Genomic DNA, 26,456 nt, shown 5'->3' with positions numbered 1-26,456 from the left:
TACAATTCCCAATAAGCTCTAAAATGCCAATTAAAGTCGAAAAGACAAGTTGAATGTCAGCAGCCTTCTCCAAAATTGCTTCCCTTTCTATTTATGACATTATTTTCTTCTATTTATTTTTATATCTTGGTCATTAGAATCTTCGATTCGTTCTCTTGTAAAAGAATTCTTGAAATTCAAACCCTAAATCCGTCCTAATTCGTGTCTATTGAAATCCTACAACTGGAATTTCAGTACCAATTTTATTCTGAAATAGGAATTCTAGGGTTAGGGTTGAACTCGATCGGATTTCGGAGATTTTTGCAGTGGAAATCTAGCTTATTACGGTATGGTAGAGAAAATAACTATTTTTGATCTTTCGAAGCTCTGAATTGCAATCTACAATCAATATTTAGTTCAAAAGTTTTTTGATTTCTTTCATTTTGATGATATTTGTATGATTGCAGAGATTTTCTTCTTCTTATAGTTCCTGATATTTACTAACCGTTTGAATACATGGATTTTATATGCTAAAACCTCGAATTTTCAATCCTAAAAATGTACACTCCAGGTTTTTAGCTTATAAAATTCAAGTTTTAACTTATAAAATCCAAGTTTTAGATTGAATAATCTAGGATTTTACAATTCTGGATTATAAAATCCTTGTATTATCCAAACAGGCATATTGTTTTCCTGTAGGGATATTTTATCAGTTTTTTTTTTCCTTGTAGGATTGTGACGCGAGTGAATTGTGGTGTGGGTTTTTGCTCTCTATATTTGGTGGGAAAATAACATGATGGCAAGAAAAACAAGTAATTGTGCTATATGCGAAAATTCGAATCTTGCTTCTATTTGTGCTGTCTGTGTCAATTACAGGTAATTCTCCTCAAATTTGGTGTTTATGGTCTGCTTAGATTTTCTTATTTTCCTGCTTTGTCGTGTTGTCATTTTGGGATTTTATTTTAAAAGGAATCCAATTGAAAATGAAGACATCCGTAAAAAGGTGGGGGTGGTACCAATTGAAGAGAAAATGAGAGAGCACCGGTTAAAATGGTTTGGGCATATCCAATGTAGGCCTTTGGATGCTCCAGTGAAAAGAAGTGACTCATGCCAAGTTGATGGAGTAAAAAGAGGAAGGGGCAGACCGAAAACAACTTGGGTAGAAATAGTGAGGAAAGACTTGATGGCTAGGAACATAATAGAGAACATGACCTTGGATAGGAGAGAATGGAAGAAAATGATCCATGTAGACAAACCCAACTAGTGTCAGGATTAGACTTAGTCAATTTGAGCCGGGTAGATTCTTTCACCTTCTTCATGAATTTTTTTTAAAGGATTCATTAGCCGAACCCAACTAGTTTGGGACAAAAGGCTTAGTTGAGTTGAGTTGAGTTTAAAAGGAATCCAGTGTAAGAAGGTGGTGTTGTGAAATGAACAATTGGTTAGTTATGTTAACAATCAATTTACTCGTGAATTTTAATGAAAAAAAATAGATTGGGGTCTCCTGATTTGTGAAATGTTGGTAAAAATATAGCTTCTGGAAACACCTAGGGCGAGTGGGACACTCTTTTACCCAGAAACGTGTCTCCCAAACATTTATGAAACGTAGAATAAAAAATTGGGAAATGTTTCCGAAACGTATGGGAAATACGTGGGAAACATGTGGGAAACATATGGGAAACTTATGTGAAACATGTGTGAAACACATAGGTAAAGTATGGGAAATGCATGTGAAACATATGTTAAACATGCATAAAAAGTTTTGAAGAAATCAGACAAAAAAATGGTGGAATACTTATTAAAAGTTAAACAATAGTATATATAATAATAACGATAGAAATAAGTAATAAAATCTATGATAAGAAGTAAAATATGTAAAGAACATACATAAATCATCCATATATGCTTCCAATTTAAGTAAAAATTATGAAAAAAATTATAAGTCTATGTATTTATGCATAAAAGCTCATAGCAATTTGAAAGTAATAAATCCCAAATCCACAAAAACACATATTTCATGTTTTCATTATTCATATGTGTTTCCTTGACGTTTCTCTATCATTTATGAAACGTTTCTAACGTGTTTCCTAAGACGTTTCTTATATGATTTTCTATTGGTTTCTCATTTCCTGTTTCCCCTCTATTTTCTTCTCGCGTTTCGCGAATTTGTTTTGTCAACTTGGTAACTATGGTTTAAACTATTGATATAAAAATAAAAAAACTGGTGAACTTTAAGGATATAAGTGCTAGTCCTTGTGGAAGAAGCACTGTTGTATAATATATACAACTTCTTGTGATGATGCGACTATGAATGGAGGAGTAATTCTATACAAAATTGCAACTTCAGTTCTTGATCTTCATGGATATTCTTATTCTCTTCTACACGATTAATCAATAGCCTGTTGGCTATTTTGTTGATCTTTAGCATAGAAACTGAAGTTTATATGTTTTTTAATTGCAGATTAAATGATTACAATACATCATTGAAATCATTAAAGAGCGTTCGGGATTCATTGTATATGAGATTAAACGGAGAGCTCATTGCTAAGGTTTGCCATGCTTCCATCCTGTGATTTCCTAGGATCATAATTTTGTTATTTTTTTCCTGTTATGTTTCCATTTTGTTACGTAGTTATCTTGGATTAGCTATATGGTTTTTAATCATTTTTTAATTAGGTTAGTGATGATGCAACTTATCAAGAAATTTAGAACTTAATACCTAGAAAACAGGGTCATTCTTGCAGATAAATTTACATTAAAAATTAAGGGAAATACTTATTTCCAAAAAGACTGAGACCTATAGTGACATGGTTCACAAATTCATGTTTTCCATCACTTTGTTTGCTTAAGGTTTTCATATAATGGTCCAAAATGATTGTCAGGCAAAAAGAGTTGGAGCAAAATAGTTGAACTGATCTGAGCATTCCAATTTTCATATGCAGAACTGTGACGATCTTTGATCATAGGCAGCAATCTCAATATTCTTGTGGAAGAGGCGTCCTAAGCTTCATTTTCAAGATCTTGTCAATGCTATTTAAAACACCTTACCATTAGCTATATTGTCTGCGTAGACTTTCTGGAATTCTTGTCCTATTACTTATTATTCATTTGTTGGCGTCCTAGCACTGTCTATTGTTCTGGTTCAAGAGCACGGCCATCGAAGTCCTCAATTTTCAGACCCTTGCTTATTCTTTCTCGAAAGACAGGCCCTTGTTGCTATGCAGGATCTAGCATACCTTGAAAACTTATAACGTTCCCCTCCTTCATATATTGTGCTCGTCGCACAATGCCCTTCTACCGTCAAATTTAGAAAGGAGGTTGGAGTTTCCAAATCATGAAATCATGTTTTCAAGCATTATCACCTTATCTCCCATGAAATATGGCTTGGTTTGAGTCTCCATATTTGCATGCATAGAGCTGAACTGCATGCAAATATGGCTTGGTTTTGAAAACATGATTTCATGTTACTCTATGTCCCATTTATTTTTCCATGCATAACTTTTTTAATCTCTTCCTCACATACAGCTCTCTGCTATATTTAAAGAGGGGCCATTACTGGTGATACAGGCTTATCAAGCATTATCACCTTATCTTTTAGTTATATCTTCTAAAATTCCATTGAAATAGAGGACATTTAGCTTAAAGAAGGTGTGTGTGAGAAAAATCTTTGTGTAGAGCAATCTCTGATCGTGATGTAATCTTTCCAATTTTGTTGTTCTAATAGTAGAGCATTAGTTATCCTTAAAATATAAAACAAAAAAAGGGTACATTTTTATCCAAGTTTTCATGGTTGTAATATGCTTACTATATAAATTTTTTGAAATTCAGATATAAAAGTAATGTATTTCAATCAGTGAATAAGAACCCTTTTTTTAGAAAGGTGTCCTGTGTTTATCATCATATTGATGCTTAAAACTTCGATTTGATTTATGTGGTTTGAAGAATTTATAAATGTTCACATAAGTTGTACAGTTAGATAGGTATAGTTAGGGGTGGCCAGAACCGAACCAAACCCGAAGAACCGAACCGGAACCGAAGAACCGAACCGGAACCGAACTGTTTAAAAATACTTTGGGTCCGGTTCGGTTCCACTGAGGAAGAACCGAACTTATTCGGTTCGGTTCCGGCTCCAATGTTCTTGGTTCGGTTCTGGAACCGAAGAACCGAACTTTATATATATATATATATATATATATATATATATATATATATATAATATTTTTATATTTCTATTATACATATACTTATTAATATAAATTACTTATGATATTAATAAGTAATAGTTAATACTATTCTTATAATAAGAAAGTAACTTATATTATAACTTTAATTAAAAGTTTTTATAAACTATAATTAATAATTAGTAATTAGCCATTAGAACCGGACCGATTATGTTCGGTCCGGTTCGGTTCGGTCCTACTATGTACTACGGTTCGGTTCGGTTCTTACGGTTCATGAAACCGGGAACCGAGAACCGAAAAAAAAGTAACCAAGGACCGAGAACCGAACCGGTTGGCCACCCCTAGGTATAGTTCAATGAAGTAAATATGTAAACTGACTATTAATTTGTTTTGGTTTCTATCTCATTGAATTTTTGAAAAGCTAATCCAATAAAATATTCTTGTACTACATTGCAGTTAATCTTTGTTGAGCCGTGACTGGACTGCAAGAAATGTATTAGCTTGTATAATGGGAAAGTTGTACCATGAGTGGTTAACAAAGAATCTGAAACTTCTAATGAAGTGCAATATATTTGAAGTTACACAGGATTTTGTTTCTTTTTTTGCATCCCTTTTTAGTTTTTATTTATTATCTGTCTTTTGGGGGCAGACCTCCAAATTGTGACTTCAGTTTCTTTATTTTAGATGGTTAACTAATCGGCAGGAGCTACTTCTTTGTTCATTAGTCCTAAATGGCTGTTAATTCTTGACATTTACGTTTTTTTATTTTCATCAGAATAAAGCAGATGATCAGCTCAACTGGAGAGTACTTCAAAATGAGAAACTTGCTCAGTTGAAAGATAGACTTCATCTTACTGAAAAACGACTCTCTCAAGGTTGGTCCATTCATAGGTAGTGCGCATCTGCTTTCTGGGTTTCATTTTTTACATATTCTTTACCTTTCTAATTGTAACATGTTGGTTAACCAATATTTTTATAGGGAGGATTGAGCTTGAAAGGATGTCTAATGATTTGAAAGTTAGATATGGGTTGTTGGAATCAGCTTTTGTTGTGGTAGTAGAATTTCCCTGCATCTTGTTTTGTTCATAAACATTGGATCTGTCTGTTTTAATTCATTATTAAGTTTGTTTATTCGCATCATCGAAAATGTTTAGTTATGCCTTTCAGTGGTGGTAATAGTGGCTTTCTGACTACAGTTGAAAAAAAATCGTGTGGAGCAGCTGGAAAAGTTCTACCCTAACCTTATATGCACCCAAAGCTTAGGGCATGTAAGAATTCTTCTTCATAATTGGCTAATCTTTACATATCTCTTTCACACTTGACTCATTTTGGGGATTCATTAATTGATTGAAAGATTATTTATATCCGTCTTTATTCCTGATTAGATTTGTATTACCTGTTAAATTTTTTCTCTCTGCATCCTATTTTTTCATGTTTTTTTTGTTTATTGACGTTTATGATGAAATTGATGCTGTCTCAGACCGCCAGTTTCGGCCTCAAGGCCAAAACACGTGGCTGAACACCTGGAGGCCACTGCTTCAATGTAGAACTTTGAGATATGATACTTGCAGTGTAGACTATCAGTATAGACTTCTTAACTTGTCTCTTGATGCTTGAACAGTTTCTACAAAATCCGAGACTCGGACTCTTTCTAGAAACATGTTCTGGTCTATGATTTAGCTGACACTTTGAATTTTTAGTAGACACGGGTGTCAACACTTATCTACACTTGTGAATGTGCAGGTAGAACTGGGTCAAGTGAAATACTATTTATTATTGAATATTGTGTTTACCTTGTCTTTTATCATTAGCTCTTATTTCATTATTAACTGTTCTTTAACTAATATTTTTTGTTATCCCCTTCCCTAAACCTAAAACACTAAACAAATACTTTCAATTTTCAATATTATATTCATTGTACCCTATTGGTCTCTTTTTCCTCGATGCGTATTGGGGACTAAAGATAAATAGATTAGATTGATGAATGTACTGTTATTTGATTATTTCATGTTTCTTTGAAACTTAATGTTGCTCATTTCTAAGATTTATTAGTTTGTTAAATGAATTCCATATTTATTTTGTTGCAAATTATGATTAGTAATCTGTAATTTTACAAGTAAGTACGTGTACGGGCGCGTTCCCGTTTCTAGATTTTTAAGAGTTGCCTTGTCTAACACCTCATATCTGTGTCGACACTTGACACATGAATCCATGTCCACAAATCATAGGGTCTGATGTGTTATTGGGCACACTAAAAAGGGGATTGATGGTGATTTTCAACATTGACTAGGTAGCTTCTGGACTTTGAAGTTTTAGAATCCATGAAGGACCTGGTAGCTTTGGAGTCCGTGAAGGACCTGGTAGGACTCAGATGTTGCTGGATCCTTCTCCTTGTGTATTTCATTGCTTTAAGGAGTCATTGATTGCTAAAAGGCCATCTTGATTCAGGAAGCAACTTGCAAAAGCAAGAAAGAGTATCCATATGGCATATGCATGTGGCATAATATATCTAACATTGAAGTCATCAGGATGTCTGGCACGGACGACCTGAATGCTTGTAAATTGTGGCATCTGGCTCAATTCTTTGTAATATCTTGCCAGGATGTTTAGTCACATTTTCTATTATGATTATTTTTTTTCTGGAGTAAAAAATGATCCATGATAGGGTGAATCAACTTGATCAATTTCATTTGATAATGTTCAGCGGTTGCTGTTGAAATTGTGGAAGTGTATGTGAAATGGACTTTAATCATTTTCTTGTATTTCGGAAATGGACTTTAATCATTTTCTTGTATTTCTCTCTCTTTTTTTTCTTTTTTCTTTTACAATTTTTCATACTTAAAATATTCTAAAGTAAACTAAAAGTGTCTTTTGATTTATGATAAAATTTATAATTCAAATTTATTAGTCCACTTTCGCAAGTTGCACCCTAATCTCGATTTACAGAACATCGTTCTTGTAGAAAATTGATGTAGACACAAACTAATGTACAATGTGATTCCCTTTCAGTATTTTGATTTGGGTACATCACACGTACCCGCATATCTCTTTTCATTGGCTTCTGATCTACCCTGTGTTAATTTCATGATATTGCATGGATTGCAGATGGCAATTACGTCTGAACGTCTTCACAAACAGTCAGTGGTTATAAAGCAGATATGCAAATTGTTCCCACAACGCCGGGTAAGAACTTAGCAATTCTTGCATTTGTTCTGATTTCTGTCCAATTCAAGTGAGTGAATATTATTGATTATTAGTGATCTTGTAATCACAATAGTTACCAATTTCGGATATGGCAACAGTTCGGTGAGGCAAGTATTCGAAAAATTTGAGAAAAATGTGAGGAAGTGATTAAGAAAATTCATGTTTTTATTTAATACACACACATGTGTATCTTAATAGGACACAAATGAAAGCTGCAACTTGTTGGTCAAGTGATTCATTTGAGGTTTTTAATGGCCATGGGTTCAAGTTCCACTTTACTCATTCAAAAAGATTTTTGAAGTTATCATGGAAGTTTAATATAATTGTGAATTTTTCAAAAGGGTTCAAGTTCTACTTTACTCATTCAAAAAACTCTGAATTTATCATGGAGGTTTAATAAAATTGTGAATTATTTAAAAAAGTAGCAAACTATTCAGTAAATTGACAAATTATTCAATCAATTCACATTTCGTTAGAAAAACTCACAAATTCATGGGTTCAAGTTCCATTTTACTCATTCAAAAACTCTATGAATTTATAATGGAAGTTTAATAAAATTGTGAATTATTCAAAAAGTAGCAAACTATTCGGTAAATTGACAAATTATTCGATGAATTCGCAATTCGTTAGAAAAACTCGCGGACTTTTCATGGCGAACACTTACGATTTTTCAAATAATTTTTGAATTTGGTAACTATGGCTATAACCCATGCCAATTTTGTCATATGCATATGAGGGGCGATGGATACATATTGCAGCAGATATTATTTGCATTCCCAAAGCTTGGGATGCAGCTATGGACATTTTCACTTACTGTATAATATGTGTGTATGTGTTGGGCTTGGCTGGGAGGGTGGGGGTGGTGTTGACATGATGCCATATCTGCACCTTCAATATGGGGAGACACAACACTAGCATGAATAGTTCAAGGAAAGTTTGGGCAGTGGTTAAAAACAAGGTAAGTTTAGAATTAATATACCAGGCACAATTAGAAAAAAAATTGATTGTACAATGTTTTAGATTATAACTTATAACACAATTGCAGGTGCTTGATATGTTTTTTTTTTTAATGGCAAAGGAGAATGCAGCTGCTTGATATGTCCCAGACTAAAAATGAAGATCTCACTCCACCATTCCAAGAAAAGTGCAGACCATAACCATGCAGCTGCTTGATATGTCCCAGACTAAAAATGAAAATCTCACTCCCCGATTCCAAGAAAAGTGCAGACCATAACCATTCTAACCGGTGTCACTTCCTTATTCCCTTCTTTCAAACGCCAATTATTTCCTCTTTGTTCTGTCAATGGAACTGATTTCATATCACCATTGATGTTTATCTCTCTATTTTCTAACCAAGATATTTAAAATCAAATTGAAATTTTGATCGACCTCCATGATGTAGGACATTTTAAAATTCATTTAACACACTAATCTGATCATGCTATTTAGTTTATCTCCTATAATCTGTGGACATGGATTCACGTGTCCAGTGTCAACATGGATACAAGGTGTTTGACATGACAACTTCTAAAAGTCCAGAAACAGGGAAACTACATTACACAGGGCGGCCCAGTGCATGAGGCTCCCGTCATTGTGGGGTCTGGAGAGGGCTAGATGTATGCAGGTACATATATTATATAAGTCTCTCGACTTGGAAGAAGAACCTCATCTCCCTTGGGGGTAAGGATCACCCTATCAAGCGGTTTTACCCAACCTCATGGTTTACTACTTGTCTTTATTCTGGTGTTCGTCTGGTGTGATTAAACATACAGAGCAACTCCAGAGAAATTTTCTGTGGGGGGATTCAGATTATAGGGCTGGCAACGGGGCGGGTCGGGGCCGGATGTTGGGGTCCCCTACTCCTTCCCCTCTGCAGGGAATTTTCCCCCTCCCCTTCCCCTCCCCACTGCGGGGATGGTGGGGAATCCCCCTCCCCTCCCCACGGGGAATATCTAATCCCCATCCCCTTCCCCACCCCGCATCCTTCAGGGACAATCACTTTACTTTCTCACTTTACTTTGTTAAATGTTAGGTTTAAAACTAAAGATTTGCTAGGGACAATCACTTCAGGCATGTTGCGGCTTGGCTATTGCATGTGAGAGTAGCCACACATAGGCTAAGATTTTGTCTTATTCATTTTATTAACCTGGGGACAAAGGTGGTTGCTCTCAGATTCATTTAATTGATCAATAGTCTCTAGCAGATCCCTAATTCCCAATCCCACTTGCCAAAAAGTATTGTACATGCCACACCATAGGAAGATCCAAACCGTCCATTTGACGGGCACACCATACTACCATAGGCATAGGATGATCCAAACCTTCCACTTGATGGGCACATTGTAGGATGATCCAAACTGTCCATTTGATGGGCCGCAACGTAAATGGGTTGTGGCCCAAAAATCATTTCCATAGGATAATCCCAACCCTCTAATCTATAGAGGAATTGCAGATTATGATACCTTCTATAGATCGGAGGGTTGCAATCATCCTATGGAAATGATTTTTGGGCCGCAATCTATTTACGTTGTGGCCCATCAAATGGACGGTTTGGATGATCTATGGTGTGGCATGTAAAGTACTTTTAAATTGTAGCCTATCAAATGGACGGTTTGGATCATCCTATGGCGTAGCCCATACATTACTTTTTGAAAAATAATGGACTATACGAGCACACACCATATAAAATCTCATCACTCATCAGAGAGATGTTGCCTTTATTTGGGGGAGGGAGATTTTCAAAGAATTTAATGTTGCCTTACAGTGATGGTTCGATGGAGAGATTTTAGGGATTTCTAAGGGTAATATACTAATATAATGAGGGACAATGCCCAATGGATTATGGGTAAAAGAAAACATATAAAGCTATTTCAGGGACAAAACTGTACTAATGGAAATTATGAAAATTTTGGGGGAATCTTGTAGATATGTTTTGATCCAAGGGGTATCTAGTAGTTTTCCCAAAAAAAAAACACTTAAAAAATACAAGAAAAAAATGGCATTAATGCGGTGCGGGGCGGGGCGGGGCGAACTCCATCCCCTTCTCCTAGATATGTTTTGATCCAAGGGGTTTCTAGTAGTTTTCTCAAAAAAAAAAACACTTAAAAAATACAAGAAAAAAATGGCATTAATGCGGGGCGGGGCGGGGCCAACTCCATCCCCTTCTCCTCCCCTTCCCCGCACCGGGGAATTTTTTTAATCCCCTTCCCCACTCAAATCGGGGAATCCCCTCCCCAAGCGGGGCAGGGCGGGCGGGGCGGATCCCCGCTTTCCCGGGTGAAATTGCCAGCCCTAATTCAGATGAAAAGAAATTCCATCTTGTCAAGTGGACCCAAATCAACATGAGGTCTTGCGCATCTTGGAAAGTGACTTTGACGATTTGGGGAGGAGAAAAATGGCTTGTGGACTCAGATTATTGATCACAACCGAACCAGTCAAGGTGAATGGATGCGGAAGACAGATATAGGCATAACACGGTGACGGTGTGGAGAGATATCTTGAAGCAGAAGACCAACTTCTCGAAAGGAATCAGATATTGAGTTTATAAGGGTGACAGAATTAAGTTATGGTAAAATTGGTGGTGTAAGGAGAGGCTTCTTATGGATATTCTTCTTGATCTTTTGGCAGTGGAGATTGAAAAAGAAGCTACGATTCAAAAATCTTTTGATCGCTCAAGTTGGGGGTGTCATGGAAAGTGAGGTTTCAATGGAATTTCTTTGGCAAGGAGATAGAAAGGGTTGCCTTCTTTCTGAGTGGGCTAGACGCCACTTTCATCAAGAGGGAAGGTAGCGACAAAAGGGTCTGGATCTACAATTCCATTGGTGATTTAACATAAAATCTTATTATCATCTCCTTCCTATTTCGGCGACCTTTTCAATTAATAGAGTGTGGAGTGTGCACTCCACCAAGAGTATGGTTTCGGTTAGATGATTTTTCTTGATAAGATCTTGACGGCTGATCATCTCTGTAATTGGAAGGTATTAATTGTGGATTATTGCGCTTTGTGTTTAGAGGCAAGAGAAACTAAACTGTAGATCGTCTCTTCATTCATTACAAGACTACGAGCGCTTGGAGGGGCATGCAGTTCTTTTTCAGCATGTAAGGAGATCGACTAATAGTGACACAGATCGGGTGGCATGCATGGGAGTCGTGAGAGATTGTTTCGAGCAAGATTTCAAATTTTGGTTTCGGGGGTAATTTCGGACCTAGCCAAAACCAAAATTTTCGGCCGAAATTCAGTAAAGAGACATGAAACTTCTATTTTTTGGGCCAAAATTTCGGCCGAAATTACCAAAGTTTCGGCCGAAATTAATTTCGGCTGAAATTTGTGAAAGGACAATTTCAGTTTCAGAATGTTTCGGTTTTGGTCTTGACCGAAATCTGAAATTTCGGATTTCGGACGAAATTTAAAACCTGGGTTTGGAGTTGTTTGATTTTTTTTCTTCCTCCTTGATTTCCCTATCTTATGTAACTTTTGCTTGTTTGTGGCTTTCCGATTTGCTTTTTCTTTTGTATCTTGACCATCACGGTCGTTGGGTTCACCACCCCCCCCCCCCCCCCCCCCCGCCAACTCCTCCCTAAATATAATCTCTCACGACACACACACACACACACACACACGAATACCCTATATATAGTGCACTGGTATCATATGTCAAAAGCTATTACAATTCCCAAAGTACGTTTTGCCAATTTCGGTTTCAGAACATTTCGGTTTCGGTCTTGACGAAAATCCGAAATTTCGGATTTCGGATGAAATTTAAAACATGGGTTTCGAGTTGTTTGATTTTCTTCCTCCTTGATTTCCCTATCTTATGTAACTTTTGCTTATTTGTGGCTTTCCGATTTGCTTTTTCTTTTGTATCTTGACCATCATGGTCGTCGGTCCCCCCCCCCCCCCCCCCCCATCCCAAGTATAATCTCTCACCACACACACACACACACAAATACCCTATATGTAGTGCACTGGTATCATCTGTCAAAAGCTATTACAATTCCCAAAAAACTCTCTGCAGCTGGTTGAAACATGTAAAACATGGTGAGTTCGTCTCATTATCAAAACATGGTTACACCGTTATCAGGAGCCTATATGTATATGCATAGACTATATAATAAAAAAACTTAAAAGTAGTGAGGCTGAGTGCTTTAATGTTAAATGTCAAATATAATAATAATAAAAGAATTGCGAAGAGGGAGATTAACTGCTGTATGAACAATAACAGGTATATTAATAATAAGAATAATAAACAAATTCATAAAACTAGTGGTTGACTGCTGACTGCTGTAAAGTTAAACAGCAAATATAATAATAAAAATTTTAAAACAATAATAGGAGTTACCTTCCCCTCCTACTACAGTTTGCTGTTACTTTTTCTTAGTGAATTGCATGTTAATATTGTTGACACAGTGAAAAAAACATATTGACACAACCAATTTAAAATGACTCTTCTGATAGTACGCTCGAATATTTCATGGCTTGTCGAGATGTCTTGGCACATGTACAAGTGTCGACACTTGTGTCACAACTCACAAGTGTCGACACATGTCATCTGTAAACGAGCAGTATTGCATAAATCAAAGATTTATCTGCATTAAGATGTGGTAATTTTCTAGTCAATATATTGAAAGTTGCTGTTAGTTGACTCTGAACATATGTAGATTGGATTTTGATTGTTATAAAAAAAAGATACTCCAATTTGGCTCTCCAATTTTACGATCCAGGTGAACTTAGATGGAGAGAGAAAAGATGGGTCTGGTGGTCAATATGATCAAATATGTAATGCACGCTTGCCTAGAGGACTTGATCCCCATTCAGTTCCATCTGAAGAACTTTCAGCCTCATTGGGGTTGGTGATTCTTACTTGGAAATCCAGTTACTTGTGTTTTTGAAATTGATATATTTCATTCTTATGTGAACTTTGATTCCATAATATTTGGTAGAGAATCTTGCTTTAGAAGCACCTCATTCTTTCATCAGTTACTTTCTGAAAATCGTTCCTTGTCTAACATTCATTTTTTATAAGTAAAGATTGTTGGCCTAGTAATTGTCATTGTGAAGCTCTATCACTCCAGCTGCATGGACATTAGATTGCTAGAGAAAAAAATCAACAGGAGTTTTAGTCCAATTGAGACCCAATCAGCTACACGATCTAATCAATCAATTTTATTTTTTTGAAATCAGTTAAAATTGCATATATTCAAAAAAATATTTTTTATTGAATGGTAATATATTTGAATGAAAAATGAAAAAATATATATCAAAAGAGAATACAAAGACAGTAAAGAGCACGATGATAATTGAAACGATCATACTCGAAATCATGAAATGGTAGAAATTTTAATGTGAGAACCTAAGTTCACAAATCACATATAACAAAATAAATAAGCCTTTTTCACAATAAAAATAAAAATTCACTTTTTCAAAATCTCGTATGGTATATACCATAAGTCGATAATTTATTTACCCTAGCTAAGCTGATCGACTTGTCTGTGGCATCCGATGGTCTCCGCAGATGGATGTTTCCTTAGTGATTCCAAGTACATTATATTCCATGGCGGACTTAATCATCCTCACGTTGCTGGGATTGGTTTGAGACTTCTAAGGTTGTTAGCTTAAGAGAGCCAATCATGGTGATCCTATATAGCAATGAGCGTACATACCCTGTGGAAGCTGTTGTCTGTATTCTTATAGAATATTTGCAGACTTAAGTGCTTTAATTTCAGTGACCCGGCTTCCAACCATTACAGCTTATTAGTGTCGCCTTTCCATTGTGGTGTAAGCCACCGAACTCTATTATTGGGGTAACATTGCTTGGGGTGCCAGTTGCTCACTATTCCCTATTGATGGTTGATCCTATATCAGTATGGCACGGAGAGAAGGTAACGCGATTGTGACTTCTTGACTGCAAGTTAGAAACAAGAATTTCTAGGGTTTGACCCAATTGTCACAACAGGGATCTTGCTGTGTTGATTGTCTCAGCTCTGGCTTGTTCTTACATGTACTTATCCTTTTCTCCCATTTGATTATGTGAACTTCTATTGATAAGAAACGGAGGTAAATGTTAAAAAGAAAAAGAGGATACAAAATCCCTAGGAGGAATTCTCAGTATACAAGACTAAATTGCATGTTACATCTTATTCTCAATGATTCATTGATTGGGGGTTGTGGGCCCTGTAAAGCTTTTGGTAGAAATGATTTCTACTTGTCATAAGTTTTCACATTGACAATTCAAAATTGAGGCCATTTTGGTGAAGAAATCTATTTTCCAAAGCAAAAGTATAGTCCTACCTCAGATTTAAATGGCATCATTTTTTTTTTAATGGTTTAAATGGCATCATCTGTGGAAAAACCTTATCTATGAAGTATCTAGCGTAGAAATGTGTATACATGCACCACAAGATTTATTAGCAAATTCCATAACTATCATGTTAGGTAATTCGTGGAACTGCATGCAAATATGGCTTGGTTTTGAAAACATGATTTCATGTTACTCTATCTCCCATTTGTTTTTCTATGCGTAACTTTTTAATTCTCTTCCTTACATACAGCTCTCTGCTATATTTAAATTGTTTAAGAACTGCATAGGTTTTTCATTTTATGATGAGTAACACTATTATGAAACAAAAAGAGCTTTCTCTTGTGGGCTCATCATATGTTTGTTTCCTGGGGCACATGAGATATTTACACAAGGACACATATATCTAACACTCATATATTGCATAATTGTTTTTTATTACATGAAATATTTTTTAAGGTATTATTTTACGAATCACAAATTGTTGAATAACAGATATATGGTACAACTTCTGAATCTTGTCATCCAGAACTTAGCTGCTCCAGCACTTCATAATTCAGGTTTTGCGGTAAGCCTCAATCACAATGCATGATCCGCAAAATAATCTTAACATCTTAATCAACATTTGGAAATTTCACAATTGACTGTTATAGGAGGATATGCTTGTGCTATATATTCACTATTCATGTAATTGTTTGCTATTCTTATGTGAAATTTTTACTTCAGGGTTCATGCTCACGTATATGGCAACGGAATTCTTACTGGGATGCCCGCCCATCATCCCGAAGGTACAATATTTACTATAACTGGAGATGTTCATCTTGTCAATTAAGGTTAAATTTTCAACTTACAAAAGTGTTTATATATTTTCCATGCAGTAACGAGTATCCCCTTTTTATACCACGTCAGAATTTTTGCTCTACTAATGGGGAGAATTCATGGTCTGATAGAAGTTCTAGTAACTTTGGCGTCTCTTCAATAGAGTCAGAGAGGAAACCCCAGCTAGACTCTGCTGGAAGTGGTAGCTTTAATTATTCTTCGGCTTCTCCACATTCAGTTGAAACTCATAAGGACCTGCAGAAAGGGATATCACTTCTGAAGAAAAGTGTGGCATGCATTACAGAATACTGCTATAATTCATTGTGTCTTGATGTTCCATCCGATACATCCACTTTTGAAGCATTTGCAAAGTTGTTGACCACTCTATCTTCTTCCAAGGAAGTCCGATCTGTTCTTTCCTTGAAGACGGCATGTTCACGGTATTTTTCTCTAATTCTCTCCCCTTATTGTACATGATGTTGTCCTAAGTATTTGTTGGAACTTAATCATTTTATTATGACTTGTGGAAATCATACTTTAAAAACTAGTCGAGTCAACTTGAGACTCAGCCAAACTCAACTCAAATGGAATTTGGGTGTTTGTGTGTATGCTACCCAGTTTTTGTAGAGATTTGGTCAAAGATTCGGTCTATTTTGCATGATTCAACTCAACTTAGTCCACTCTACGAGTCTAGTAAGTTTTTTTTTCCTTACGAAAAAAGAGCAATTTCAAATTTTTATTAAATTGCAAGGGACTTTTTATAACCAAAATACCATTTTACCTGATAAATAACAAAAATTATTTCTAAGGATTTCATACCCTAACATTGGCTTCCACCCTTCCCTTCCCCTCGCTTTTATGGTTCAGTGCAAATGGGAGGCTATATAAAGAAACATGAGAAGAGGTTCTCATCTAGATCCTCTTCAGTGTCTTACTTTATCCTGCAATCTCTTTCAGCTTGTCCTCTTTGAAAACATACTAATTCTCTCCAAAAGACTACATGTCTACACCTCAATCTGTATGATGTTTTCTTTTTCATTGAAGATATTCCTGATGTCCTTCGCTTGTTTTTTTTTTGTTCTTTTTGTAGGGTTTGAGCAGCGTGAGCTCTCACAACTGTAAGAATCTCTAATTGTTTTATTCGGGGTTTAGGGTTTGGCTTTTGATTAAAAAAGATACGTGTTCATAGCGTTGTGGTTTAAACGTGTTTTTTCTCGTTTGGGTAATATTGTGGTTTAAGTGATCAATAAGGATATTCTAATTTAGAAATTGTATATTCCCTTTGAATTTTGTCTGGTTTTCCAGAGGGATATAGTAGGGTTGCAACTCGGGTCGGGCGGGTCTGGTTTTCCAGAACCCTACCCAAACCGAGAAACTATCTCGGGTCGGGTCGAGTCGGTTTTTTTTTCCCCAAAAAACCCATGATTCAAAAACCCGGCCCTACCTGAGATAGTTTCTCGGGTTGGGTCGGACCGGGTCGGGCTTTTTATACATTGACGCAGAATTCAATTCGCCCAAAATCTATCCTTGAAATATTAATAGATGGCTAAAAAACTATTACTCCATGAGAACCACTGAAAATTAGAAATGGACATGTTATGTTTTCTCTTGGCTACTTAAGAGGACACTAGACAGACCAACCACTTGAAGATCAACAAAATCAATAGCAAACCAGCAGAGATCTTGCTAGTTTTTAGCGAAATGCCAATAGATTAAAGGATATTATCTAACCAAATATGGTTTTGAGATGATAATTACACTGATAGCTCCAAAACGGGAATAATAGGGAGCTACTTTGCAGTCTTAAGATTTCCAAGCTCTAGCATAAAAAATTGGCACTGTAACTCATGGACCGCATGGAGTCATGGTATTACTGGCTGATGGTTGGAGCAGGTAAAGGTTTTAGGGTGGATACAACCTTGAACGGGGGCTTTTGGATATATCATTGGCAAGCACATTGATTGCAACTATATTTTATTGCCGACTGTACTTTCTTTATGAAAACAGGCAGATATATCAACTCTGGTTTGAAATGATTGGGACACATCCATCATATATCAGTTCGTTTTTTTTTTTTTTTTTTGGAATGGTACCATCATATAGCAGTTCTTTGATTTTTGGATATTTGTCGTGCACAACATTCTGCATGCGTGCGTGGGATCTTTAAAAAAAAACATTATGCATGCATGCGATCATATGCACATGGCTTATGCTCACAATTTTCTTTGACAAGTTCCCTTTCATTTTACAGATCTTATAAGCAAGTTCAACAGTTGAACAAGTCTGTATGGCATGTAAATTCTGCCATTTCTTCAAGCAGTTTATTGGAGAGTGCACATGCAACAACTATCATGGTATGACCTTTGACTTGAAAGCAAATTATGCACTATTAATGAAATGTAGCCTTAACTTTCCCATGATACTTAAGCCTCTTTGATCTTATGGATTGTGCTGTTAACAATGATGTCAAGGATACATTGAACTAAGTTGCATTTGCCTACTTAACAAGGTTACATTTGCTATTCCTAAATGAAAGCGAGGGCATTTGGATTTTTCTCAACCGACAAAAATTCCTGGCGCACAATATCTTACCTATTTTTCTTTATATAGAAAGATGTTAATCTTTTGAAGTGAATTAGACATTAGGAACTCTAAGAAAAAATATTGCTTGTATTTTCACAAATTTATGGCAATTCTCCACAATGATAGCATCAAGAGAAGAAGGATATGTTATGCCCATTAACATTTAATGCATGTGTACCATTAAAAAAAATAAAAATAAATCAATGCATGTGTTGTGGCCATTTTTCCTCTTTATGCCAGTGGGGCCATTCTTCTTGAGTTGAGTCTAGGGGTGTAAACGAGAGACGAGACGAGACGAGCCGAGCCGAGCCGAGCCAAGCTTGGCTAGGCTCGGCTTGTTAAGCTCAGAAGCTCGGCTCGGGCTCGGCTAGGACTCGAACCTAGCTCGAGCTCGGATCTGCTCGGTCAGGCTCGGCTAGGCTTGCGAGCGGCTCGCGAGCCTTATCGAGCTCGGGTATATTAAGTTCACACCCCTCATCTTCCCTGGACAGCCCTATCTAGTGTAATTTGACTACTCTTTTTACACTAGGGGGGGTGGTCCAAGTAACAAATGGGGTTCCAAAAAAGAAGTGACATATTTTGCCTCCCCCTTTCACTCCCTGGACAACCCTTTTAGTGTATATATTAATGTATAATATATATATATATATATATATAGAGAGAGAGAGAGAGAGAGAGAGAGAGAGAGAGAAAAGTGTTTCTAGTCCGGACGACTAGAGATCATTCTCTAGTCCGCCACCCAAAAACAAATGGGTCCTACATATTTGGGTGATCTAAAGCATTCATTTGATAGGCCTCATCATAGATAGGATGTCCACAAAAATTCAGCTTCATAGGATCTTCTTAACCCTTCGATTTGTGGAGTTAAAAAATGGACAGATTTGTGGCGGTTTATAGCCGTCCATTTTAAGCTCCACAAATCATAGGGTTGGGATGATCCTATGAAGCTAATTTCTTGTGGACACCGTCTCTATGTCAGGGCCCATCAAATGAATGCTTTGCATCACCCAAATATGTGGGACCCATGTGTTTTTGGGTGGCGGACTAGAGAATGATCTCTAGTCGGCCGGACTAGGAACACTTTCCTCATATATATATATATATATATATATATATATATATATATATATATTAAATTCTTAACGAGCCTTAACGAGACGAGCCAAGCCGAGCCTGGCCTAGCTCGTTAAGGATTCGAGCCGAGCTCGAGCGAGCTTCCGAGCCCCAGCCAAAATTGACACCCTTAGTTGAGTCCCATACGTATGCATCACATTCTTCCATGTTGTTTTCTTCATTTTGCTTCAAAGATCCTTGGCAAAAACAAATGATATTTTGGCAATATTGTAATACCATGTGGATATATATATATATATATGAGAGAACGGTTCCTACACATATGTGTAGATAACTTATCTACACACTAGCTTAAAATACAGTGGGGGCCACATTATTTGGGTGATCCAAACCATTCATTTTTAAGGCCCTCACATAGCTAGGGTGTCCACAAAAAATCAGATCCATAGGATCATCCTAACCATTCGAATTGTGGAGGCAAAAAATGGACTAATTTGTAAAGGTTTAAAGACATCCATTTTACCTCCACAAATTGTAGGGTTGGGATGATCCTATGAATCTGATTTTTTGTAGACACTCTATCTATGTGAGGGCCTTTAAAATGGATGGCTTGGATCACCCAAACAATGTGGGCCCCCACTGTATTTTAAGCTAGTGTGTAGAGAACTCTCTACACATATGTGTAGAAACCGTTTTCTCTATATATATATATATATATATATATATATATATATATATATAGAGAGAGAGAGAGAGAGAGAGAGAGAGAATAGATGAGAATAGAGTTCCTAAGGTGTCACCTCATATAGCTTATATGAGGTGGCGCTTAAAAACAAAAGGGGCCCACTTTGTTTGGATGATCCAAAGCATTCATTTGATAGGCACTCACATAGATAGGGTGTGCCCAAAAAATCAACTTCATAGGATCATCCTAACCCTTCCATTTGTGGAGGTTGAAATGGATGGGTATAAACCTCCATAAATATGCCCATTTTTTACCTCCATAAATGGAAGGGTTAGGATGATCCTATGGACCTGATTTTTTGTAGGCACCATATCCATCTAAGGGCCTTTCAAATGAGTGGTTTGGATTACCCCAAACAAAGTGGGCCCCTTATGTTTTTAAGCGCCACCTCATATAAGCTAAATGAGGTGACACCTTAGGAACTCTATTCTCATATATATATATATATATATATATATATATATATATATATATATATATATATATATATATATATATATATATATATATATGTAGAGTGATGATATTTTCACCCCCTTGCATTACATGCACACTTCCCTTATAACGTGATTTCACATAAAGTTGCCCACTTTTCACTTCAAATCAGGTTATAAGGGGAGTGTGCAAGTAATGCAGCGGGGGTGAAAATATCATCGCCCTATATATATATGAGGAAAAGGATTGTGCGCTCGAGTGCACCAAGCTTAGGTGCACTCGAGTGCCCCAAACTCATGTGGGCCCACTTTGTTAGGATGATCCAAAGCATTCATTTGAAAGGCCCTTACATAGATGGGGTATGTACCAAAAATTAGCTCCATAGGATCATCCTAACCCATCCATTTGTGGAGGTTAAAATGTACAGACTCTGTTTGTCCACAAATCTGCCCATTTTTGCCCTCCATTTTGGAGGGGTTACGATGATTCAATGGACCTGATTTTTGGTACACACCCTATCTATGATGGGGCCTTGCAAAATGAATGGTTTGGATCAACACAAAAAATGTGGGACCCATGTGATTTGGCACTCGAGCGCCCCTAAGCTTAGGTGCGCTCGAGCGCACAATCCTTTTCCTCTCTCTCTCTCTCTCTCTCTCTCTCTCTATATATATATATATATATATATATATATATATATATATTTGTCATCTTTCAAAAAAAAATGTGAGGTGATATTTTTCATATAAGTCATGCTTATCACTGTCTTACGAATTGATTGTTTTCTTCAGCAGCGAAACATTTGTGACAACAATATATCAAACTCTGCCGCCAGTTTTCTTTATACAAATGAGATAGCTGATACTGGAAAATCCGAAAGCCTTGCTGAAGGGTGGGATATCGTGGAGCATCCTACCTTCCCCCCTCCGCCATCACAGGGCGAAGACATTGAGCATTGGACTCGGGCGATGTTCATTGATGCTACAAAGAGATAATTCTGCACCACATTATTTTGAATTTTGTGAGTAATCATTACTTATTTGAGTAAAGTTGTGGTAGGCAAATAATGCTTTACATTGTGTTTAGATAAAGTGAGACTAGATTTTCTCGGTAGTCATCCTGCATCTAAATTTTGAACCAGACATCACTTCTATGGCTAGAAGGAATGCCTACCTGCCTCTTGTCACAAATGACTAACATGCACCCCATGTTAATTTAAGGCCCTATTTGCCATTTTAATTAGGACTATTGAATTTGTGACTAACATTTCTAAATGATAATTAACTTTGTCAAGACTGGCTGTTGTTGTTGCACATGCATCTTTCTGATTTTAACTTGCGAGTGTGCCCCTCGCTAGGATTATATGTTTTATTGCTTTTCCCTCACGTTTGGTTAAAGCTTTTGATGTCAATCCATGACAGCCACGAGAAAGAGAGAGAGAAAGGATAGATAATCAAGATCAAGAACAATAAAAATCAAGATCAAGAAAGAGGGGTGATAGGAGCAGAAAAGAGGAGCAATTTATGGACCTGGCCGGGAAGGGTAAAGAAGGAAATGTGAAGAAGGAAGGAGAAATAACACTAGAAAGAAAGAGATATGAGAAGAAAAGAGGAGATGGAGAAAAGAATGTGCAAAGTGAGAAGGATAAAGGGGTTTCTCAGCCTATTATCCCCAACCGAGAGGAGATGTAGGGGAGAGAGGAAGAGGAAGATAAAAGAAAGAAAGAACAATAAGAATTTATGGGGTAGAAACTCCATTCCATCATTGTATAGCATCCAAGAAAAGTCCTTTGAAGCTACATATGTATAAGAAAAGAAAGAGAACTAGAAAGTTCTAAAACCCTTAACAAAAAACCTAACACTTTTGGACTAAAATATCCTTTAATGACTTGAAGACTCTCTCCCCGCTTAAAATTTTCATAATACATGTGTGGAGCTTATTTAAAACACTTGTAACTCAAAGAACTTTAAGTGATTTCTTCTATTTATGTCACTCACCATTTATATGACCTCTTTTAAAGCGCCATTGTTTGCTCTTGTTTTTAATGTTGGCACTGAAGCTACGTATATATATAAGAAAAGAAAGAAAACTAGAAAGTTCTAAAACCCTAAACAAAAATTAACACTTTTGGACTACAATATCCTCTAATGACTTAAAAGTCTCTTCTCACTTAAAATTTTCATAGTACATGTGTGGGGCCTATTTAAAACACTCATAACTCAAAGAACTTAAGTTATTTCTTCTATTTGTGTCACTCACCATTTATAAGGCCTATTCTGAAGCTCCATTGTTTGCTCTTATTTTCAGTGTTCGAATCTAACTTATATCTCATCGTTGCTTCAAATTTACCCATTTGTTGATTTTTAAAATTTAGAGTGCTCTCCAAATAACTAAAGATAGAAATCAACATCTACTTATGGTGAGGAAAATTGGACAAAATGTGGGAAAGAAAAACGAGAACATGCAATTTTGAAGCATGTGTTTACTGAATTCTTTTTAGTTCTTTTTTTCCCTGAGAGTCACAAGTTCATTAATAAAGGTAGCACCATTACAAAAGGGTCCAGGTGTTCTCAAGACACAGAAGTACAGAATCAATCTTTATACCATTTTTTACATAAAACATCAGCTAACTCATTAGCCTTGTGCAATATATGGGCAGAAAATCCAAAATCTTGTTTTTTTTGTTTTTTTTTTTTTGAAAATAAAATCCAAAATCTTTTTGGTAGGGGGCATGCTGATCTCCCTGGTACTGGACTACACATTTAATGCATATGTGATTGTATTAAGTGAATCTCTTTTGACAAAAATCTGACCACAAAATAATTTATTTTTATTTTTTAAAAGATAAAGATTTATTTAAGGAAACTTTTAAAAAAACAACACAACAGAATAAAGGGATGTGTCAGAAAACAAAAACAAAATGTACTTAGTGCCGCGCTATTAGGCTAGAAAAATTTGAGTCAGAAATGCTAAAATTTGGTGAAATGGGGCCTTAGAGAGGCTTCTCACATGATTGGCTAGTTCCCTAGACCTATAGCTCTTCGATTTTTTCCCTCTTGGAAGTTAAATGACAGCGCAAGGTCGGCTAGTTCCCTAAACTTAAACCCTTACATAGTTGAAAATTTTATATTACATAAATTCTAACTAGTAATGCTAATACCACTTATGTATATAGCTATGTACAGGTCATTGACAAGTCACAAAACTCATAATTCACAACTCACAAGAGTCCTAGGTGCTACATGCAAATCAAATGAATTAAGTGCTCACAATCCCCATTTGTTACCATGACCTATTATTTTCTTCCCTGCTTCCTTTCTCACCTCTGAATTAGAGAAGGACATCGAAAACATTTATCACCTTCAACTCCCAATCCAGCCCAGCCCTATTGCGCTTGTAAAGCGAAGTGAAGTGGAAGTGCCCGTTTCATGTTATATATTGATCATGAAGCTGGTCAATGTTGCTCACCAGGGCATGAGTCTTCTGTTTTACTTGAAGTGCATCCACCCTTTTGACCTCCATAAAATATCTTAAATCAGCATCCTTCCCCTTTGGTGTTGAAGAAAAGTCGTAGGGTTCTTTTGAAGCACACAGAGAAGGGAGGATATTTTAGAATTGTTACTGTTGAAGATCCTATTATCCTTATCACCGGTCATTATTCGCTCCAAAAACCAACATGTTCTTGATATCTTGGAAGAAAGCATGTGATTCCATCATTACTCTGTTCTCCTCTGAACTCGCGTAGCCATCAAAAGCCAGATCCTATTCTCCTTCACACTTGTTGATGGAAGCTTGTAGAATCCAGCTGAAACTCACCAATGTTTGTCAATCTAGAATTTCTAATTTGCAAGATCCTGTTATGAACACTGCTACTCATTACTTCATGTGACTACATTCTTTAGAAATGATGGTATTCACGTTACCTTAAAAGATATATAGTTATGTGATTCAATCATGTTTCATTTTCTCTTTTCTGATTGATATGATAATCCATAGAATAGTAGCATATATTTTCATCAGTTAACCATCTTAAGGTCATGGCATTCCGGATGATCTAAACAGATGGAAACTGCGAAGTAATGCAACTCAGTAGCGTTTGTTCAACTTTGTTTTCCAAGTGGAGATCATATAGTGTTTATGAGAATTCTCTGCAACCTCTTATCGTTTTCTTCTGTGCCATTCTTCTCTAGATTGCCATGCTCTATGTTTTTTACTATAATAACTCTCGCTAATTACCAAACAAGAAAAGGTTACCCACTGCAAGTTTCGAAATGTATTTCACATTCATCTTAATCAGTTAATGACATTTGTATTCCATTACATGCTTTCAGTTCACATATTTCAACATTTGTTTCATGGCCAATGCACTTCGAAGCTGGCGATATGGAAACCAAAAATCTGCAACAAACAGCAGAAAATCCTTGCTTCGCCAAAGAGATGCAAATTTCGTGTTTGGTAGTGGGTTATTTGATTTAATCACTATTGTTTACAGTTTCATGTAAATAGAGTAACAGTAAATATCTCTCAAGAAATTCATACCTTTACTTAGTAGTTCTGTAGAAGGATTAAAGCAATGTTCCTTTTAGGCGTCTTCCCTCTGGCAATGTTTTTGGCCTTTGGGGGTTATACATAAAAGAAAAACAGTTCATTTATGACTAAAAGCTGGTTTTTTCTCTTTACAAATTCTGAGTAACAAAGAAATGGGATGGAAAAAGGTGGTACACTGCAGAACCAAAGTTGATACAGATTAGGGTCCCAGTGGCTGAAAAATGGTGGGTCCCACTTATTTTGAGAGAGAGAGAGAGAGAGAGAGAGAGAGAGAGAGAGAGAGAGAGAAGTGCCATAGGGGAATTGAGGAATGCTTCAGTAGAGCGCAACCTGGTTGTAATACAATGAGTCGTTCCAACTAGGGCATAATGAGTCCCACCTTTGAATGATCTGAACAGTACATTTAACAGGTCTTGCTTTTGGATCTTCTATGGCTTAATAGGTCCCACCTTTGTTTGTTTTGGATTTTGAGAACCGATTGTGTGTCTAAATCTGATTATTGGACTCAAAATTAAGGCCCTGTTTTGGGTCATGAGTTTAAAACTAATTATTAGAATTTTGAGTCCATAATCAATTTTAGACTCACAATCAGTTCCCAAAATCCAAAACAGGGCCTAAATGTAATTTTGAGTTCTACAATCAGCTTTGGCCTCACAGTCGATTCTCAAAATCCAAAATAAACAGTGCCTCATTCATTAGTAATGGATTCAGTCTTATCTTTTATTACTGATCTTGGCTTCTGATATTGGCACTACCAACTTCTGATAATTGCTTGTCTTTCATCAAGCAATTAATTAATAAAAGAAAAGGGGGGCAGTGCCAATATAATTAGCATCCATTAACATGTCATGATCTCCTTTTCCTGTTATTTAAATGGAAATTGTTGAACTGTTTGGCTAAGCTATTAGGTCATGTTTGGCAACCATGAAAGAAATTCCTGAAATCTTCACCCATCTAGTCCTCATATAGGTGTAGAATCTAGGAAGGGAGGGAGAGAGAGAGAGATGGATTTGAGGAGTTAAGGCATAAGAGTGGGCTGAAAATTGGGGGAAAAAAAATTCATCATCTAATCAGGATATTTTTTTCTTTGTTTTAGGAAATTATTATGCTTCTATCAATTTCCTCTCAAGTATCTGCCTCCCTGTTCCATTCTCACATCTGGCCCCACAAATATTCAATGGATTTTTTTTTTTCATTGTTGCCAAACATGTCCTAAGGGCATCTAGAGAATCTAGGGCACGTTGGCAACATGAAAAATACATTCCATTGAATATTAATTGGGACAGTTAAGGAGGAAGGGGGAGAGCTTTGATAGAGCAAGACCAGAGGGCAAGAAAAATCCCTTAAAAACAGTGCGAAAAAATACACTACAATTTGGATTTATTTTTTCCTATTTTCAAGCGATTTTTATGCTCTCTCTCTCTCTCTCTCTCTCTCTCTCTCTCTCTCTCTCACACACACACACACACACACAATATTTTTTTCATATTTGCCAAGCATACACACACAATATTTTTTCATATTTGCCAAGCATGCCATAGGCACTGTTCACTTGTTTTCCCGGGAAAGGAAAAGAAAAGGTTTCCCGGGAATC

The 26,456-nt window shown here is 36.4% G+C and overlaps 1 protein-coding gene across 5 annotated transcripts; it reads left to right on the top strand.

Moving 5' to 3' along the window:
* Window positions 1–24,975, top strand: LOC143858020 (DNA-directed RNA polymerase II protein). Of its 5 annotated transcripts, none has more exons than XR_013238841.1 (14): window positions 1–326; window positions 711–855; window positions 2,441–2,528; window positions 4,936–5,035; window positions 5,140–5,213; window positions 5,357–5,428; window positions 7,266–7,343; window positions 13,085–13,209; window positions 15,154–15,226; window positions 15,385–15,446; window positions 15,537–15,917; window positions 16,568–16,595; window positions 17,729–17,831; window positions 21,109–21,137. XR_013238841.1 is itself a non-coding variant. In XM_077368604.1 (14 exons), the coding sequence occupies exons 2-13, from the start codon at window positions 773–775 to the stop codon at window positions 21,307–21,309; spliced, it is 1,443 nt and encodes a 480-aa protein (XP_077224719.1). In that variant the 5' UTR covers window positions 1–326; window positions 711–772; the 3' UTR covers window positions 21,310–21,335; window positions 24,646–24,975. The 5 variants fall into 5 exon arrangements, 3 of the variants coding, with proteins under 3 accessions (XP_077224719.1, XP_077224720.1, XP_077224718.1); XR_013238842.1 differs by having other exon boundaries at window positions 21,106–21,121; XM_077368604.1 differs by lacking the exon at window positions 16,568–16,595 and adding an exon at window positions 24,646–24,975 and having other exon boundaries at window positions 21,106–21,335.
* Window positions 24,976–26,456: the final 1,481 nt, after the last annotated feature.

The sequence above is a fragment of the Tasmannia lanceolata genome, unplaced genomic scaffold (assembly GCF_043159265.1).
Source record: "Tasmannia lanceolata isolate RefF3 unplaced genomic scaffold, GAP_Taslan_0.1 ptg000025l, whole genome shotgun sequence".
NCBI lineage: Eukaryota > Viridiplantae > Streptophyta > Magnoliopsida > Canellales > Winteraceae > Tasmannia > Tasmannia lanceolata.
The sequence above is the reverse complement of the archived record's forward strand: the minus strand, read 5'-3'. Positions and strand labels throughout refer to the sequence as shown.

Excerpts from the sequence above, each read along its gene's own strand:
- LOC143858020 (XM_077368604.1), top strand. The coding sequence starts at position 773 with ATGATGGCAAGAAAAACAAGTAATTGTGCTATATGCGAAAATTCGAAT. Across the intron at positions 2,529-4,935 it reads ACGGAGAGCTCATTGCTAAG|AATAAAGCAGATGATCAGCT; the intron begins GTTTGCCATGCT and ends TATTTTCATCAG. Across the intron at positions 7,344-13,084 it reads AATTGTTCCCACAACGCCGG|GTGAACTTAGATGGAGAGAG; the intron begins GTAAGAACTTAG and ends TTTACGATCCAG.